General features: G+C 52.9%; 2 protein-coding genes across 3 annotated transcripts; one reads left to right on the top strand and one right to left on the bottom strand.

The window, feature by feature from the left end:
- Window positions 1-1,661: 1,661 nt before the first annotated feature.
- Window positions 1,662-2,621, top strand: Bola1 (bolA family member 1). The gene is made up of 2 exons (XM_059264896.1): window positions 1,662-1,831; window positions 2,143-2,621. Exon 2 carries the CDS (start codon window positions 2,146-2,148, stop codon window positions 2,557-2,559), a length of 414 nt encoding a protein of 137 aa, XP_059120879.1. The 5' UTR covers window positions 1,662-1,831; window positions 2,143-2,145; the 3' UTR covers window positions 2,560-2,621.
- A 1,482-nt stretch (window positions 2,622-4,103) lies between these two features.
- On the bottom strand, window positions 4,104-17,074 carry Sv2a (synaptic vesicle glycoprotein 2A). 2 transcript variants are annotated; one of them, XM_059264895.1, is made up of 13 exons: window positions 16,977-17,074; window positions 12,564-13,534; window positions 10,836-11,016; window positions 10,174-10,325; window positions 9,933-10,066; window positions 9,254-9,343; window positions 8,936-9,046; window positions 8,675-8,763; window positions 7,937-8,101; window positions 7,610-7,743; window positions 6,821-7,027; window positions 6,185-6,344; window positions 4,104-5,816 (listed from the first exon to the last, which is right to left on the bottom strand). In XM_059264895.1, the coding sequence occupies exons 2-13, from the start codon at window positions 13,183-13,185 to the stop codon at window positions 5,633-5,635; spliced, it is 2,229 nt and encodes a 742-aa protein (XP_059120878.1). In that variant the 5' UTR covers window positions 13,186-13,534; window positions 16,977-17,074; the 3' UTR covers window positions 4,104-5,632. The 2 variants fall into 2 exon arrangements, with proteins under 2 accessions (XP_059120878.1, XP_059120877.1); XM_059264894.1 differs by lacking the exon at window positions 4,104-5,816 and having other exon boundaries at window positions 5,992-6,344.
- Between the last annotated feature and the right edge of the window lie 1,229 nt (window positions 17,075-18,303).

Below are 18,303 nucleotides of genomic sequence, written 5' to 3'. Positions count from 1 at the left end.
GGAGACCTAGTAGACAGGCCATTGTGTGAAGCTGTGAAGGGGAACCCTGATTACCTTGGAGACCCCAAGATGTTGGAGATGCCAGAGCCATGGGATACCTGCCGAGGAAAGCTGCTAACAGGGAGTGGAACCAACCAAGGGAGAGAAGTGTGCTGCAGTCAACAAAGCTAAATAGAGTTGGAGATCTAAAGAGCATTTCAACATCAGACATGAAGATGCAGAGTTTGGAGTTTGCCCTGGTTTTCGATCTTGCTTTAGTCCAGTATTTCCTCACTACACACCCTTCCCTACATTTTGGAACAATAATGTATATCCTGTGCCATTATGTATTGGAAATATGTGATCTATTTTTATTTTGATTTTACAGGGGATTACAGTTAAGAGATTGCATAAATCTCAGAAGAGACTTTGAACTTTGGACTTTTAAACATTGTTGAGACTATTGTAGACTATGGGAACTTTTGAAATTAGACTAAATGCATTTTGCTTTATGATATTTTTACAAGATTATAGGAGGTCAGGGAGTGGAATGTAGTAGTTTGAATGTAATCGGCCCCCATAATCTCTTAGGGAGTGGCACTATTAGGAGGTATGGCCTTGTTGGAGGAAGTGTGTCACTATGGGGGTGGGCTTTGAGGTTTCCTATGTTCAGGATGTGCTCAGTGTGAGTTCACTTCCTGTTGCCTGAGGATGAAGATCTAGAACTCTCAGTTTCTTCTCCCGCATCATGTCTGCCTACATGTCACCAGGTCCCCTCAGTGATGATAATGGACTAAATTTTGAACTGTAAGCCACTCCAATTAAATGGTTTCCTTTATAAGAGTTGCTGTGTCTCTTCACAGCAAGTTCCTTTAGTTCCCAAATCTGGGTAATATGCTTGCAGTAAACCGTGTTTAGTCCCACCATACACTTGGCACACAGTATCACCATGGCTCTCTCACTGTTCCTCTGACGTTCTGTAAACTCCAAGAGCAGGGCCTGGCTTTATTCTCCAGCCTCCAGCACTGGTCTGGCACACAATGATTATGTGTTTAGTATATAGAATGGGCTTCTTGTATGTATAATAGAGTAATTGGGATCCTCGGGTGTGACTATTAGATTTAGGAGTACAGAGTAAAGAGACAGAAGGCAGAAAGAGACCAGAGTCTGACCTCAACAGGTGAGCCTGTTTATTAGTGCACACAGAGAGGGACAGTCTATCTCAGGAACAAAGGGGTCTGCAAGAGGAAAAAGCTGCTTGGGACCCTATATAGGGGTGAGTGAGAGCTTTGGGGATGAGGAAGTTGATGCAGCTGTAGGGGACTACGTGAGGGTCTTCAGTTTCTTCTTCCTGGAATGATCGGCTTCAAGCAAGACAGATCATCTTGGGAAAAAGGCTGCCCCAGCAGACATTCCCCTCTGAGTTGTGGCTGACCTACTGAGCACAGGAATCCTGTTTTTACTTTGGAGGCACTCTATCAGTGACATGGGACAGTAATCCCAGTAGATAGAGGCAGGAGGATCAGGAAATAATTAATAGGCATTCTAGAGAGCTGGAGGCCGGCCTGGGCTACATGACATCTTGTTTTTAATTAATTAACTATAGAAGAATAAAGCTATTTGAGTTACAAGATCAAGAAACAACAGATCCTGTGCAACAATCCCAAATTTGCAGGAAATCCTTTTACCCTTGTGTTTTTGCACTGCTCTAATTCCGGATTTCTCAGTACTTCACCGGTTGGGAGGAGCCGGGACTACAATTCCCATGAAACCTCCGGGTGCTACGTAACGCCTACCAGACGCAACCAGGACTGCGTTTCCTTGCGAGCTTCCCGACGCCTCGAAAAGCAAGGTAACGCTGGCTGCGCAAAGGTACCTCCCTAGGGTTTGGAGGGGACGTTAGGGCTCTGACTCAGCCAAGAGGACGAAGTTGCACATTCTCCATTTTCACAGCTCCCAGCCATGCCCTCCCAGTGCCCTTCGTGCCCAGAGCGCCTCCGGCCGTTCCAACAATCGCCCCTTGTCCCTCCGCTGCCGGCGTAGGAGCCGCGTTAGCCCGCCAACGCCGTGCAGAGGCGGTCCTGGGGTGCGTGGGGAGGGTGTGTGGACCCGGGAGGGTGTGTGGACCCAGCTCTCAGCCCTGCGCCCTTGTCTCTCCCGCAGCGGATGCTGAGGGCGCAGTTGGCCCGGTGCGTGGTCTCCATGGCCACGCGCGCGTGTGTGTCGCGGGCCAGCGCGGGATCGGCGGCCGGCGGGCCCGTGGAGGCCGCTATCCGCGCCAAGTTAGAGCAAGCCCTGAGCCCCGAGGTCCTGGAGCTGCGCAACGAGAGCGGCGGCCACGCCGTCCCAGCAGGCAGCGAGACGCATTTCCGTGTGGCCGTGGTGAGCTCTCGGTTCGAGGGGATGAGCCCCCTGCAACGGCACCGGTTGGTTCACGCGGCGCTGTCGGAGGAGCTGGCTGGACCGGTACACGCGCTGGCCATCCAGGCGAAGACCCCCGCCCAGTGGAGGGAGAACCCACAGTTGGACACTAGCCCCCCCTGCCTAGGTGGGAGCAAGAAAACTCGAGGGACCTCCTAATACCCAGATTGGGAGAACAACGATCGGAATGGGCCGAATGAAAATAAACTACTAAGTCACTACTACGTAATACCTTGATTTATGTGGACCAGGGCCCCTACCCTTTCTGCTAGCGTACACCATGCAGAGGCAAAGAAACTCCCGGCCGGTGAAAGCTAAGGTAGCCAGGGAGAGGGCAGCTACTCACAGCTGCCCCTGCTTGGGCTAGTCAGGAAGGGCTGCATGGTCCTGATGAGTCAGTTAGGGCCATGAAAATAAAGAGAAGCAGCCTTGGGAGGTCAAAGCCGTGTTCTTAATACCTGTTAAGCTGGAGCTACTTGTTATTGTGTATGTGATGGGAGGTACATGACACCATGGCGCTCATGTAGAGGTCAGAGGACAACTCTTGGGAGTCCAAGAACCGAGGTCATCAGGTTTATGCAGCTGTTAGGCCCCTACAGGCGTTGTTTTGTTTTGTTGTTTTTTTGTTTTGTTTTGTTGTGAGAAGAAGGGATTCGAGAGGAAATGAAGTATTGGAGTATTTTACAAGAATCCCAAAATTACACCGGAAAGAAAAATTCCTGCATCTGAAGCAGGAAAAGGACGGAGACAAACACTGCCTGGTTTTTCAAGGGGAGCTCAGGTGATGCTCAGAAGCAGCTTCCCAATGCCTCTTACCTGGAGGTTACCAGAGAAAGGTGTTGCTGACCGTAGCTTGGGCCGCGGATGTGCCTCAGTGGCAGAGCACTTGACTAGCTTGTCTGAAGCCTTGGGTCTAACCCCAGCAATGCAGATGTGTATGTCTGAGTATATGATCTTGACCGTTTCTGACTGTAAACAGTGTCTAGATGGGACCTGTTTGGGCAGTAGAAGGTTATTAAAGTCTTCAGAGCCCTGTGTGGTGGCGCATGCCTTTAATCCCAGCACGAGGAGCAGCAGGCAGATCTCGCTGAATTCAAGGCCATTCAGGGCTAACTAGCGGGACTTGTCTCACTAAAAGAAAAAGTGTAATGTGTCTTGGTTAAAGCAGCAATGGACTAGAGTGAAGGAATCCAGGGCAAGCTGCAGGCCGTAGGAATTCCCAAAAGACATGGCTTAAAATTGGGGGCTAGAGATGGCGCAGCACTTTCGGCTCTTCCAAGGATCCAGGTTCGGTTCCCAGCACCCACATGGTGACTCACAACCATCTGTAACTCCAGTTCCAGGGGATCTAATGCCCTCTTCTGGCCTTGATGGGTACACAGACCCATGTGCAAGCAAAAGGCTCATGCACATAGAACACATGTTTTTGTTGCTTCTCGCAAGAGTAACAAGGGCTCTTAACCCATAGAGCTGTCTTTCCAGCCCCCATAAATAAATGGTTCTTAAACAAAACGTGGATTTGAGGCACCCTATTCCACAAGTCAAGAATAATAATAGAGGGGGTTGTTTATTTTGGCTTTGGAGGTAGAATTGTTTCTCCAACACTATTTTATCGTCCAGACTGTCGGGGGGCAGTTAAATGTGAGCGGAGATGCAAGAAGCGGACAGAGCCTCTTTGAATTCTAAGGATTGGTACCCTTTATTTTCAGCAGTATTTTTCATTTCATTTTTCACATCAATGAGTCAGGTGTAGGGTTCCCAAGGAGACAAGAAATTGGATGAGTCTCCCCCGGGGATATAAGGAAGAGGGCTACGTCCAGCCACGGAATGGTAAGGAGGGGTACACACTCGTACACTGGGCACTGGAGGAGAAGGCAGTCCTTTGAGCACAGACACCAGAGTTACACAGTCACCACCTGGTTCAGTGTTACAAAATCAGGGAACGGCCTTAGGGTCGAGGGCACCGGACGAAGCGCGAGAAGGGTGAATTTGGAATTTTCTCTTTTTTTTGTGGTTATTTTTAACTTCCTTTTAACTTTTTAACATTTTACAAACAGCTAAAAACTACAACACATCACAGCTACGGAGGGAGTCGGGGGAGAGTACCAAAGAAAGCAGCCACACAGTAGGGTAGGACGGGGGCAGCTCTACCTACAGAGGCTGTTCTGTGGACGGCGAGATGGGGAAACTGAGGCTTCTGGTCCCTGCATTGGGGGTCCCCCACTGCCCAGACTCTTTGAGAAGGGCTGAGGGAGGACCCCTGCTTCCTGCCCCAACTCCTTGTGCTTTTGGATCTGCTGGTTTGACCTTATGCCTGGTTCTTTCCCTTTTTCCTCCGGTTCCTGCCTGTGAGACCAGGTCAGGCGGGAGGGCTGTGGCTAGTGGGTGGAACCTCTGGAGGAGGAAGGAGACTGAGGCCTTGTCAGGTGCCCCCAGGTCTCCCTAGATTGCAGGACTATCATCCCAGCCTGGCTAGTGCTTCTCCCTCCCAGCTCCAACATGGAAGATTCTGGGAGGTAATAAAAATAGTGTTGTGTGTGTATTCACTGAAACTACTACCCTGGGCTTAGATTTGAGCAGTATAGTGGTACCCCTGCCCCATGGCACACACACACACACTCATACACACACACACACATACACACACAGTCCTGCTAAGCTGCCTCAGAACTTATATATAAATAAGAATCAGAAAACTAATTCCATAAAATCCAGGCTTCATATCTGTAGCCTGCAGTGAGGTGAAGATGGAGGTCAGAGGGATGAGGGTTATTGCTACTCCCCAGCATCCTTGGGAGGTTAGAGGGCACCCAAGGCCCTTCCCACTCAAGAAGTTCTTTTGGTCCAAGCCTCAGGCCCCAACATAACTCCATACCTGTGGTTCACCAGGGCCTAGGCAGAGGGAATGAAGGGGAGGCAGAAGTTCTGGAACCCCCGGATCAGGGAAACAAGGGCCCCCCACGAACACTGGGGGAGAGAAGGATGCAGCTCAACCTTCTCCTGTGCAAAGTTGAGGGGTGGCAGCAGGTGGGGAGTGCCTCATCCCAAACGTGGGATGAGGGGACCTTCCCTGTAGACCCTGCCCGTCGGGGTCACACACATGCACACAGGCACACACAGCTAAGACACCAAACACAGGGGAGTGAGGGTCAGGACGGCAGGGCAGGGGAGGGAGAAAAGGAATTATTGGTCTCACAGTGTGCCTGCCACCCCTAGAGCCCCGAGACCCTCCTCACTGCAGCACCTGCCCCCGGGTCTCAGGCAGTTTCAGGGCCAGAGAGCTTCCAAGGGCAAGAGCAGCCGAGGCAAAGAGAATAGGAGCAGCCTTGGTGATTCCCACGAAGGAGGTGAAGATGCTGATCCCCAGCACTGCAGCCAGCTTGCACAGAGCATTCAGGAAGCCAAAGGCCGTGGTCCTGCTCAGGAGGCCCCAGAGCCAAGCCACACGGCGGTCAGGGCCCAGGAGAAGGAAGACAGGCAGGTGAAAAAGTGAAGTGAGGAAAGACGGCAGGCAGTGTTCAGGAGGGGGGAGGAAGGGTGGAGAGGTGGGGGGACCAGGTGGGAATACAGACAAACCAGGAGAAGAGAGAGGAGACAGGAGCGTGAGGTCAGTAGCCAGAAGTACAAGGAGTAAGTGCAAAAGCTCCCAATGCTGGGGAAACTCAGCGGGGATGTGTGTCCTACCCCTAACGATAGTCCTCCCATTCAGCCCCCCACTTCACCCCACTTCTCCCCTCCTGTAGCTCCTAAACCTCCTCCCCTGCCCCACCCCACTCCAAACTACCTCTTGTCCGAGGGGTAGAGTTCAACAGTCAGCACGTCCAGCGCGTTCCAGGATGCAATGCTGACCCCCCCAAAAAGGCAGAGCAGAGCAATCATGGCTGACTCGCTGTTCCCAAAGGACAGGAAGAAGCAGGAGACACAGGACATCACACTGGAACCGGCTGGGGCCAGAAGAGAGAGCAATGAAACCCAGCCATGGCCCAGCTTGGACCAGCTAGCCTGTTTCCCAAGGTACCTCGACCCCTGCCTGCGTTTGTTAATATCGGTAACAGCGGCAGCCGTTCATTCCAACCAACTAAGAGACAAGTAACTTGACGACTCAGATGGACCTTTCTGAGGCATCGGCCCTCAGAGAGAGGTGCTGTCTTCATTTCCTATGTTGCAGGGGAGAGCTCACAGGGCAGAGCCTGCCCCAAGGTAAGTGGCGGAGCTGAATTTCGAACCCATAACCTCAAAGTCTGTATCTACTTGCCTGTCATTCTCTTTAACCCCCTAGAGTAACTTCTATGCCAGGCCCACCCCCATTTTGCAGCACCCCTAAACAAAACATGACAGGGGGAAGCTCTCTGGCCCATCTCTCCCACGGCTGCAGTGGCCTCGATGCTGATCAGCCGGCACCCCGCCCTCACCCCCTTACCAAGCATCCTGAGCCTGCCAATCTTGTCCATGAGCAGGGCAGACACGATGTTTCCAGGAAGCACAGCCAGTGTCCCCAAGAAGCTGACGAAGTACACCATGTAGGCCCCCTCGCCCGTCCCTGTCACATCTAGTGGGCACCCTTCCTTATTGTGCAGGAACGTACTGTTCACCAGACGGCTGTTCACAAACTTGTACTTAAACAGGTCTAGGAGGGCAAGACACAGAGCGGACAGTGAGACCGAAGCGGTTATGGCTTAGGGATCGGCTGCGTTTGCGGACGTTAACAGTTGGGGGCTCGATGCTCAGCCCCTGGCACTCGCTGCAAAGCATCAGATAAGATCACCATGGGAACTAGCAATCTTTTCAGCAGACCGTACTCAAGAAGCATGGCGTGTCTGAGGCTTTACTAGTCTCTGTCTCTTATTTGTCCTTTTTGTCCTCCTGAGCTGGCTACAAACAGGAGCCCTGCTGCTGGCCTTATTAAATATCCCTTTATTGTCTTCCTTTTCCCCAATAACCCAGTTACCCTCTTCAAAATTACATTAACATTACCTCACTGAACTTTCATAATTACAGCTAAAGGTAAAGAAATGGGACATTTTCCTCAGATAGTCGATCCAAATACCCAATGTTCATTATATGTCCCAACCACTGAGGGTAGCCAGTGAGTAGCCCCAAGGCTCCAGGGGACTCTCAGCTTGAGAACTGTGAGCTAGGGGACGAGGAAGCCTCCTTCTCCCTTCATCCAGGTTCCAGTCCTTGAGCTGACACCCACTGGCCACCTTACCAGTGTTATAGAACACGGTGTTGATGAACGTGCAGTTACGGAAGAACGTGTTGCTGGACGTGACGTCTTCGAAGTAACACTCCTCAAACAGGGAGTCCTCGAAGGACACTGACTTCAGACGCAGCCCGATGAACCTGCAGGACCAGGATGATGAGACGCGCCCCCTCAGCCTCACCCCTTCACTGACTTACTCCCCCAGAAGTAGAGAGATCATCAGCACCGAGCACACACAGGCTTTGCCCCATCCACCTTGTCTTGGACTCAGACTCATCAGTGACAGGAAGTAGAAGGGGCGGGGGAGAGTGGCGTTGAAAAGCCCCCACATACTTGTCATTGAAGTACTGCCCGCCTCGGTGGATCTGGTTCTCCAGCGTGAAGTTAAATGTCACGTGCTCTACGCGCTCCCCGGGGAACACTTTGGTCCGTGCTGCATAGTCCACAGCCTGGAGATGGCGGATCATGTCGGGGAACCAGACAGTCAGACCGTAGTAGCTGGAGAATCAAAGGCGTGGGGTCAGATGGGCAGATAAGACACCAGAAGCCCATCAGAGGGTCCGCCTGCGTAGGGGCGTGCCCACCCCTGCCTCATCTCACAACACCCCTTCTGTGTTCTGGAGACTTCTATGCTACCCATCATACTCTGCTTCCCAGGTATCTCCTCTTCCTTCCCCGTCTTATTCCCATTCTCTCTGAGGATTTAGATCCCCACCCGCCAAGCGCCATGTGTCCCCCTAACACAATGCCCTCACCTCGCTGTGGCACCACTGCTAGTCTTATCTATTCCTGACAGAACATGGATTTAACAGCTAGTTTTATCTCTTCCTGACAGAATATGAACTCTAAGGACTGGGACATGTCTACTCATCCCAGTACATTGTCTGCACAGGGTAAAAATGGGATGCCCGTCGGCTTGAATTACAAGTTGGATGAATTCATTAAGTAGAGAACCTGGGGAAAGCATCGATCGATCGATCGAGAGGATGTGAACAGACAGCGTCTCCCCTCCTCATCTGCCCCCTCACCTCCAGTCCCATCGCTCGTCAGCCCACACATTCGCCTTCTCACCTGAACGACATGGTGAACCATACACCCATCATCATTAGAGTGATGCGCCGATACTCCGGACTGAAGCAGGAGAGGAAATTCCCCCAAACCTACAAGGGACACAGTGAGGGCCAAAGGTGGCCACACTGACTTCTACTCACAGATCTCCAGGTCTTTTTGCTTTCCACCTCCCTCCAGTTCACCTTCACCACCACACGGGCTCCAGCCCTCCCTGCCCTCTCCCGCTCCCTTCTCTCTCTCCACCACGCAGTCCCCCATTACCTGACCCCCCAGGCTCAAAGCCCGGACTCCCCAGCGCTGGTACCAGGTCCCTGTATCAGACTGGATCTCAATCAGTTCATCCTCCTGATGAATCGTTTTAATGTGCGTTACCTGGGCGCAAGAGAAGGGCTGAGCTGTCACACACTATTTCCCCAGCCCACTCCAAGCGTCTCTTTCTCTCAGAAGCATGATGGGGAGGCAGGGGGTGACATGTGCCTGGGAGTACCACAACTGCAGTGTGGTCTGAGGGTAAAAATGCGCATCCAGAAAGGGTCTGAGAGGGGACTGTAGGGGTGAGTGGGAAGAGCTGTAGCTTACAGAGAAGACTCGCTCGGGATGGCCCTTGGCTCGCATGTTGGTGTCATGAACCTGCTTCAGCACCATCCAGGCCTCGTCATGCTTCCCATTCTGGAACCACAAACGTAATTCTCAACATGTGACTCAGGGCTCCCAGACCCAGTGTTCCAGAAGCCGCCCCTTCCATCTGGCTTCTAGGATCCCCAAATACAAAAGGAGTCCCAGCTCCCTGCAACCCTGGTCTCTGGGGATATACATCAGCCCGAGCTGGGGTACAGCAAGGCACGATCAGACTCGGGCAAGAGTTGGGGGGTTTGCAGGGGAACAGACGCCAGCATAGATCCTAGGGATTTCTCCAGTAAAACAGAAAGGAAAAGCCTAAGATGAGGGACATGTCGGTCAGGTCTGTGGTCAGAGAAGGAGACACATCCTAATCTGCCACAGCCAGGTATGGCTGGAAGGGAGATGTAAAGGGGGGATCCCAACTTGGGCCTGCAGAAGCCTAAGCCACCCAAGATGAGCAGGTTTCCCGGTCTCCCCAAACCCCTCTGGAGACACATTTGAAGACAAAGGAAACCAGATAAAGCCCCCCCCCCCCCCGAGTTATGGGCACATGAAGGAGGAAGCGGTCACAGGAGTGTACCAACCCCACAGCCAGCATGTTTATCCCCTCCCCAGCCCACTGAAGCCATCCATTCACCTCCAGGAAGAAGCGGGGACTCTCTGGCTGCGTGGTCAGAGCCCCGATGGCAAACACCGAGGGAAAGGCACACACGAGGACAAAGACCCTCCAGCTGTGGAACTGGTAAGCTGAGCCCATCTGGAAACTCCACCCTGGCAGACAGGCGCAGAGTCAGCAGAGAAGCAGGAAGCTGAGTGCTCCCATCACAGGGAGCACAGCAGAGCCGGGAGGATGGAGCATCTGGGGGACCCCTGCTTACCATAGTGGGGAATGATGGCCCAGGCCATTGCAGCTGCATACACCCCACCGATCATCCAGAACATGCAGAGCCAGCTCAAATGTTCCCCCCGTTTCTCCTGGGCCAGGAACTCCGAGAAATACGAGAAGACAATGGGGATGGAACCGCCAATCCTGCACATTTCAAAAATTAACATTAGGAAACAGCCATCATCCCAATCCCCACCTCAGTGCTCCGGGTCCTCAGCCCCCGCCCCCAATCCTGCACATTTCAAAAATTAACATTAGGAAACAGCCACCATCCCAATCCCCACCCCAGTGCTCCGGGTCCTCAGCCCCTGCCCCCACCTCCATCTCATACATCATGTCCTACAGGCTCTTCTTGCCACCAGTCACCATTTTGGGGATGGCAGGAAACAGGCAAGCAGGTCTCAGGGCAGGAAAAGGCTGAGCTGGGAGAGGGCAAGGCGGAGAGGCGCCCTGGACCTCTGTGCAGACAGCCTCAGAAGCAGAGTTAGAGCTAAGTTGGAGGACTCAGGGATGGACCAGGCAGAGTATTCTGCATGTTATCAGGCAGGCCCTGGCCAGGCACAGCTGGCCTGAAGGTGGGGGTGGGGGTGGGGAAGGGGACCATTCACTCCATTCACACATTGCAGCAGGGTCTTTGAGGGCAGACACACTCACCCAACCCCAGAGAGGAGGCGACAGAAGAGGAAAGTGCCGTAACCCTGGACGAAAGACGAGAAGAAGGCGAAGACACTATTGACTGAGAGCGAGATGAGGAGACACTGTCTCCGACCCAGCCGATCAGCCAGGCCTCCCCACAGGAAGGCTCCCACCATCATGCCCAGGTACACAATGAGGCCTGCGGAGAGGAGGAAACGGGAGGGCCGTGAGCAGGTCCGCCTCAGCTCTCCCGTCCGCTGAGCACTGTAGGGGCTGAACCTCCTGCAGCAGAGTGGCTCTGTGGAGCTTCTAGAAGCTACGTCTACCCAGAGATCAGAGAGAGGGTGGCGTGTGAACAAAGATGGACGGACCAGGGGTTCAAAGGCAAGGCAAATATGTGAGAAAAACCCTCCCTCACTTTTCTCTCCCTACCCCGTTCCTTCCCTCTCCCTAACGCCCCTCTTCCTCCCTCTCCTCTTCTCTTCTTCCTCCCTCGATCACATATAATATTCATCCCCAACTCACCTAGAAGTGAAATGGATCTGCCTAGATTCCTAGATGCGCCGCGGCCCCCCCACCCCCGCCCCCGTCCACTCTACCCAGTTTGATTTGTCTGGTGTTTTTTGTTTGTTTGTTTATTGGTTGTTGTTTTTTTTTTTGTTTTTTTTTTGAGACAAGGTTTCTCTGTGTAGCTTTGGAGCCTTTCCTGGAACTCACTCTGTAGCCCAGCCCAGGCTGGCCTTGAACTCACAGAGATACGCCTGGCTCTGCCTCCCAAGTGCTGGGATTAAAGGCTTGCGCCACCATCACCTGGCCTGTCTGGTGGTTTTTTAATTGTGTTCTTTAGATGGTGTCTCACTGTGTAGCCCTGGCTGGCCCAGAACTCACTGTGTAGACCAGGCTGACCTGGTAGAACAGAACTCACTGTGTAGACCAGGCTGGCCTCAAACTCACAGATCCACCAGCCTCTGCCTCCTGAGTGCTGGGACTAATGGTGTTCATTTACTTCACACCTGGCGTCCCCCACCCCCAAAGAAGGAGATCTCTTGTTCCTTGGAAAGGGGGCTCCAATACAACGTTTCTCCTTTATCCTTCTAGCCCCAATACTTGGGGTCCTAAAATTCCCCAGTGTACTGTTTCTTTCCAAAAAAGCATAATTGGGACTGATTTTTTTTAGATCATCTCCAAATTCTGCATTTTATCAATGCCCAAACCAAGCCCCAAGAGTGAGACCTGTTCATGGCAAAGCCAGCCCTCTATAACTTCTCAGTGAGCCTATGAGATTCCTCCTTCTAGATCCGTTAGGAAAGGCCATCAAAGACATTCCTGGTCCCTGGACACTCCCATGTCTGAATTGTCCCTACCCACACCACTCCAAACAGACCCTTCCCATGTATACCAAAGTATTTCAAAGTTGTTGTTGTTGTTGTTTTGTTCTGCAGCAGGGAAGGGCAGTTAACTGAACCACAGGATGGAAGGCTTTGAAAATGCACTCAACAGCAGCCCAACCCACCAGGGCCAGATCCCTCAGTTAGGCAAACTACCACCCACTCAGACACTAGTGAAAGCCCCAACCCAGCTTACACTCACTCCCTCTTTCACACACAGTTTCATGAACTCAACCTCCAGAAGAGGGTGTCTATGGGGGGGTTTGCAGAGGCTCCGTGGGCCCTCTAGGTACATGTTGCACAGCTATTGGGAAGGCCCGGGCAGTTCCCAGCAGCAGGGTGTTCACAGGGCTCTTACCTAGCATGCCTTTGTTGGAGTCAGACAGGCACATATCTTTCTCAGCACTGGGCAGTACAAAGCCCACGACAAAGACCTCCACGCCATCGGCCATCAGTGCCAGACCCAGTACGAAGTAGAGTGTCCACTGGAAGCGGCCATGACCACACTCCCGGAGGATGGTCTCATACTGCTGGGCCAATTCTTCCCGATCTTTCCGCCGCTGTGCCTCCCCCCGGCCCCCAGGAGGACCCTCCCCATCACTCAAGCCCCCTCTCACTCCAGCCAGGGGTGCCCCATCTGCCATCCGTTCGCCTTTGCCCCCAGACTCTGCCCGGGGAATGCCCTGATATTCTCCCTCGTAGATCTCGTCATCTTCGTCGTGGCCCTCCGTGGCATCGCTGGAAGCGCCGCCCTCCTCCTCATCCTGGGCCCCTTCTCCGCGGTAATAGCCATCAGCAGGGGCCGGGAAGTCATCGTCATCGTCCTCCTCCTCGAATCGGGAGTAAGACCTTCGCGAATACTCATCCTGGACCCTGTCCAGACCCTTCACCACTTTCTTGGCCGCGTGCTTCTTGACTTCCTTGGCGATGTCTTTGGCCCCACGGATGAACGCTGCCCGGTCTCGGAAGCCTTCTTCCATGATGGGGCTTGGGCGCACCTCGCTCAATCTACCCTCTCCCTCGCTGCTTCTTTTTCAGACTTTTACTCAACGACTTGTGGGGTCAAGAAGACCCCCCTCCCCAGATGAAGTGTGGTCCGGTATCTTTGGGCTCAGAGTAAGAGGAACTAGGGCCTGGCCAGTGAGGTCCCCAAGGGTACAGGAAGGGAAGAGCTTTGTTCTGCACCCAGTTCAGTAGGGGGAGTGGGGGAGGGAGAGGGGGAACAGGGGGAGGGGGTGGGAAGGGGGAGCCAGGTTGGAGAGGCTAAACCAAGGAGCCAAGCTATCTCAGGGCGGGCTGCCTACTTCTCTTCTAGGAGCCTCTGGAGACCTGGAAAACAGAGAGAAAAGCAAGTTCATTAGGCTACTGAAGGAGGGCCAAGATGGAACCCCTCTCAACCCAGAGACAGGCCTAGACCATGTGGTACAGGTGGTACCTCCACCTCAAGCCACCAGCCATTAAAGGGGGTGGTGGTGTGGGCCAACAGGGCCACTGAACACACAAATCCCGTTATGACCTTGGAGGGGAGATCTACAGGATTCGCTCCAGAATCAGTCATCTGTCTGTCCCTCCCTAACTAACCACTGCCACATCCAGTTCAGACCCGCTGCAAAGAAAACCCAGGAGAAAGAAGAACTCCTGCTCTAGTCAGCTGAAGGGTTCTGGTTGGGACAGAGCTTGAGGGTGATGTCAGGGAGGACAAGCCCTCTGACCAGGTTCCTCACTCCACTGATGGAGCTAAAGGTGGGGCCTCCACCGTCCCTGGAGGTCTCCTGAGGAGAGATTTCTCCCAGCTTAGCCTAATAGGTAAAGCTCAGCCAGCAGAGGAAGATAGACTTGGGTTGGGCATACTACAAGAGTATGACATGTTTCTGAATATCCAAGCCTTGGATCCCTCTCACTTAAAAGAGGGAAGCAAGGGTTTAGGGATTCAATGTATGTATGTTTACCACAGGACCTGGCACAGAAAAAGTGACGAGAAGCATCAGCTCTCATGTGGCGGTGAAAGCACACCGTGAGATAGATGCCCTACGATCCCTCCCAAAGATCCCTCGGCTGAGCAACCTCTGCATGCTCTTTAGAGTGAATGGCAAAAAGGGACACTATCAAGGAGAACGCTGGTTGGATGCAAAGCACATGACAATTGAAGTCCCCGCCCCCTACTTGCTAACAGCAGATGGGCATGTTGCCCCAATTTACCCGAGCCTCGGTGTCCTTCTATTTAACCTGATGATAATTAACTTGGGGAAATCCGTTTCTTGGAGTTGTGAAACTTAACCTCACAGTAATATTCTATGACTTATTAGTTTGCTTCCTTCCCTATTGTATTGAAAAGGAGTAAACGAAGCAGGGGCAGTCAACAGAGGTCCAGACTTGGTTGTCGATGCCCAGGATCCTCCCAAGAACTCTGTACTTAAACTAATTCCAACAGCTGGAATGAGTTATATCCTTTGTAGACCAAGAGGATAAGGACCCCAAAGGGAGACTTGGAACCCGGGTCAAGGGACAAAGGAAGATCACGAGCTAAGAAGAGACAACTAGCTGCTACCCCCTTCCTTCAGAATGTCACACAGAGATCCCCTTCCGCCTGTGGGTTGGGGGTAGAAATAACTGGTTGAGGTCACATTGCTGATGAGTGTCTCAGACCTATACCTGTGCCTCGGGGTCTCCCTTCCTAATCCCCCTGAATCCCTCTGTTTCTTCATGAGTCAATGAAAAAAGAGTCCACAAATACCACATTGCGTAGGCAGCTGGTGGAGAATGAAGGGGGCCTAGGACTTCCCCCTTTAAAAAAAGAAAGAAAGAAAGAAAAGACATCCCATGAACGGGGGAATAAGATAACCTCCTTCATGGCAACAGAGGACACAGGCCTAGATTCTGAGCAAGATCATTCCCCTAAAATTACCCACTCCTCCTACCCAGCCAGAGCCTTGACTAATGTCACACACACACACACACACACACACACACACACACACGCACACACACGTGTGCTACTGGAAACGGGTAAATAGTGCCATGTCATTCAGAAATGGAGCACTGGGAAGGACAGCTGTAGGCAGTTGCTGTCCAGCGGTGACCAGAGCAGTGACCCCCACGTCACCTTTTCTTCACGGTCCGGGGACCAAGCATCCTCAGTTCAAGGCAATTTTGATTCCTTGCCTTTCTTTCCCAACCATGACCGCCCCTCAGACCCTGAAGGAAGCATTTGGACCGACCAGGAGCTGTTCCCCACGCCTGTGTATCCCTCACACATGACTATGGAGGCAGCAGAGGCCCCCACAGTCCCCACACTAGACGGCGGCTCAACAGCCCGCTCCCCCAGGGCCAAGAAGCCCAGGAGAGAGAAAGAAGACAAATTCTTTGAGCTGGTGAGGAAGTGCTGCTATATTTAGCCTGCAAAGCAGCACAGAGTGGTGAGCCTGAGGAAGAGAGACAGCACCAGGAGGTGGAGGGGAAGGAGACCAGACCGGGCTTTACCAAGTCCTGTAAGGCTGACTGACTTCACCTGACCGGAAGAGACGTGTCCAGATTTTCTGCAGAAGGTAGAAAGGGCATATGGAAGAGACCTCATAAGCAAACCTGTTCCTGTCAGGACAGCTGCTCAGGTCAGACCAGGCCCCTAAGCAAAGCCCTTGATTTGGGGGACACCCAGGTTTTCAGCCCATCCTATCCCAGGTCATTAAGAAGTGACAAGGTCATTAAGAAGCAGCCATTTATCCAGAGGTTCTCATGGAAAAGGACAGGGGACAGAGAAGGTAGGCTGTGGGGGATTCCAGAGAGCCCCTCCTACATCACAGCTTGAGAACTGACCCTCCTACCCCTCCGCAGGACCAACAAGGCTGAGCCTCACCCCTACCATCTACCCCTGGGTTTGGAAGATGGGAGCATCCAGTTTTGTCCGTGGAGGGGGGGTTGGGGGGCAGTGTCAGCTGAGAATGCACACGGAGGAAGGAGAATGCTCACGGAGAGGCCAGAGATGCAGAGAGAATGCCCCCCCCCCATGCACAGGCTTAGAGACACCCCCCCCCCCACCTCGCCTCAGCTCTGGTACCAGGCAGGAGGCCCTAGGACTGACTGCACGGTTGCTCCCGCCCCTGGTCCTGCGCTGGACAGGTGCCCAGCATCACTCTGCCCCCCTCCCCTGCCCCCCTCAGTAATTGCCTCCAGCCCCGAGCCCCGCCACCTGGCTGCTTCCCATCTCTCTCTCTCCACTATCATTTCTTCCATCCTGCACCAACCCTACCCCTCTGCCCCAACCCACCCCAGGCCAGGCAAGAGGCAGTACCCATTCTCGGGCCCGAGCCAAGGTCATTTTTCATGGGGGGGGGGGGTGGAGTGAGGGAGAACATAACGTCAAGGTGAGGAGGGGACTGGAGTCTGAGGGAACCCCAGCTTACCTAACAACCCCATTTTATTATCTCCAAAGAGTGTAATGGGGACTTAGACTAAGGTAGGAAAAAAAATCCTCATATATGTGTGTGTGTGTGTGTATATATATGCATGTATCTATGAATTATGTGTGTCTATACATACATATATGTGTATATGCACATATATATATATTTATTATTCAAGTCCATTCTCAAAGAAACTGAAATAAACGGCCCATTCCCCAAACTGATACCACCACCACCACCACCACCCTCACCCCTACAGCAGGGACAGCCGCCCTCCCCAGAAGCAAAGCATCCGAGATAAAATGGCTGCAAGGCTAGGCAAGGATGCTTCTGCCTTGGGCGGGGTGGAGGTGAGAGGAGAGGGGTCTCACCTGAGCTGGGTTCCCGGGGTCAGGGAGTCCCCGGGTGAGGGAGGGGTTCCAGCCGCAGGGCTGAGGCGGCAGCGGCGGCGACTGCTCCTCGTACCAGGGGAAGCGGCACTGCAGACCTGCCCCCCGCACGCGCTCCGGCCCCGCCTCCGACCCCCCCTCCCCCGCGCCAGTGAGCATCGGGAGAGACCATTGTTGGGGGGGTTAGGCGAAAGAAACGGGGATGGGGAGGGGACTTAGGACACAGGGAAAAAGATGATGAAGGGACTGGAGGGGATTGTCAGGGCGACAGCTGGAAATGAGCCTTGCCCAGCCCTTCCCTCCTAGCAAAAGATGACAGAAACCAAGGGAAGGCACTAATAGTGGTTAGGGGAGCAAATGGGGAGACGGAAAAGGGGGTGATGAACGAAGCAGCCCCCTCCTTAGCACCCCAACCAGGTGACAACTCAGGAGTCCCAGCACCAGCCTCTCTTGCTGCCTTAAAAACAGCCCCCTGCTCCCTGGAATCCAGAACCACCCTCTCAAGCCCACGGCTCAGAGCCCAGGTTCACCTGGCTATGTGAAAGCAGGGATAACAAGGTGTGGTCTCAGTACCCAACAGCCAGAGTCAGAGACTCCTGGGTCCCTGCCATCTGTCTCCTCCAAACCAGTCCAGACTGTTTACCTACAAGGCCGACCTCCTCCCTCCTTCTCCATTCAGTTGCGGCTAGCAGAAGCCGGTGCTCGAGAAGGGATTTGTTTGTTTGCAAGTGTGACCAGCTGGACATTTCCCTTCCCATCCACTCCAGTGATTCAAGAAAAAAAAAAAAAAAAAAAAAAAAAATCCCATCGATCAGCACCCCTCCCCCTCCAGAGGGAGTGAACTGGCTTGGGTTCTCTTTTTTTTTCTTGTATCTTTCCCGCGTCCTTGTCAGATAACCTGGACTCTGACAGATCCAAGAGCTATCACTTGGTGACCATCTTTGAGGCTTGAGGATGTACGCACTGAATCAGTCCACTCCAGGTAAGACGGTGGGTTGTTTGGATAGAGCACTGACCAAGGCCTATCTCAGATTTTACTTCTGATACACTGTTGGCTTTTAGCCAAGTCCCCTGCCTCTCTGAACCTCAAGTTTCTTGTCTAGAAAACGGAGTAGGTGCTACATCAAGTCTTTTGTAGATGTAATACTATATGAGTCTGCTTGGTTAAATGTGGGTTAAATGTTGAGATATATTAAATACCGAAGGCTAGAAGTCTGAGAGATTTCCCAGATGACATTTGACATGTTAAATTTACTGTGATAGGAATGGGGACCTAAGTTTTGTGGCACCCAATGCTGGACTTCGGAAA

This window comes from Peromyscus eremicus, chromosome 6, assembly GCF_949786415.1.
Source record: "Peromyscus eremicus chromosome 6, PerEre_H2_v1, whole genome shotgun sequence".
Lineage (NCBI taxonomy): Eukaryota > Metazoa > Chordata > Mammalia > Rodentia > Cricetidae > Peromyscus > Peromyscus eremicus.
This window is presented reverse-complemented; position numbering and strand designations above follow the sequence as displayed.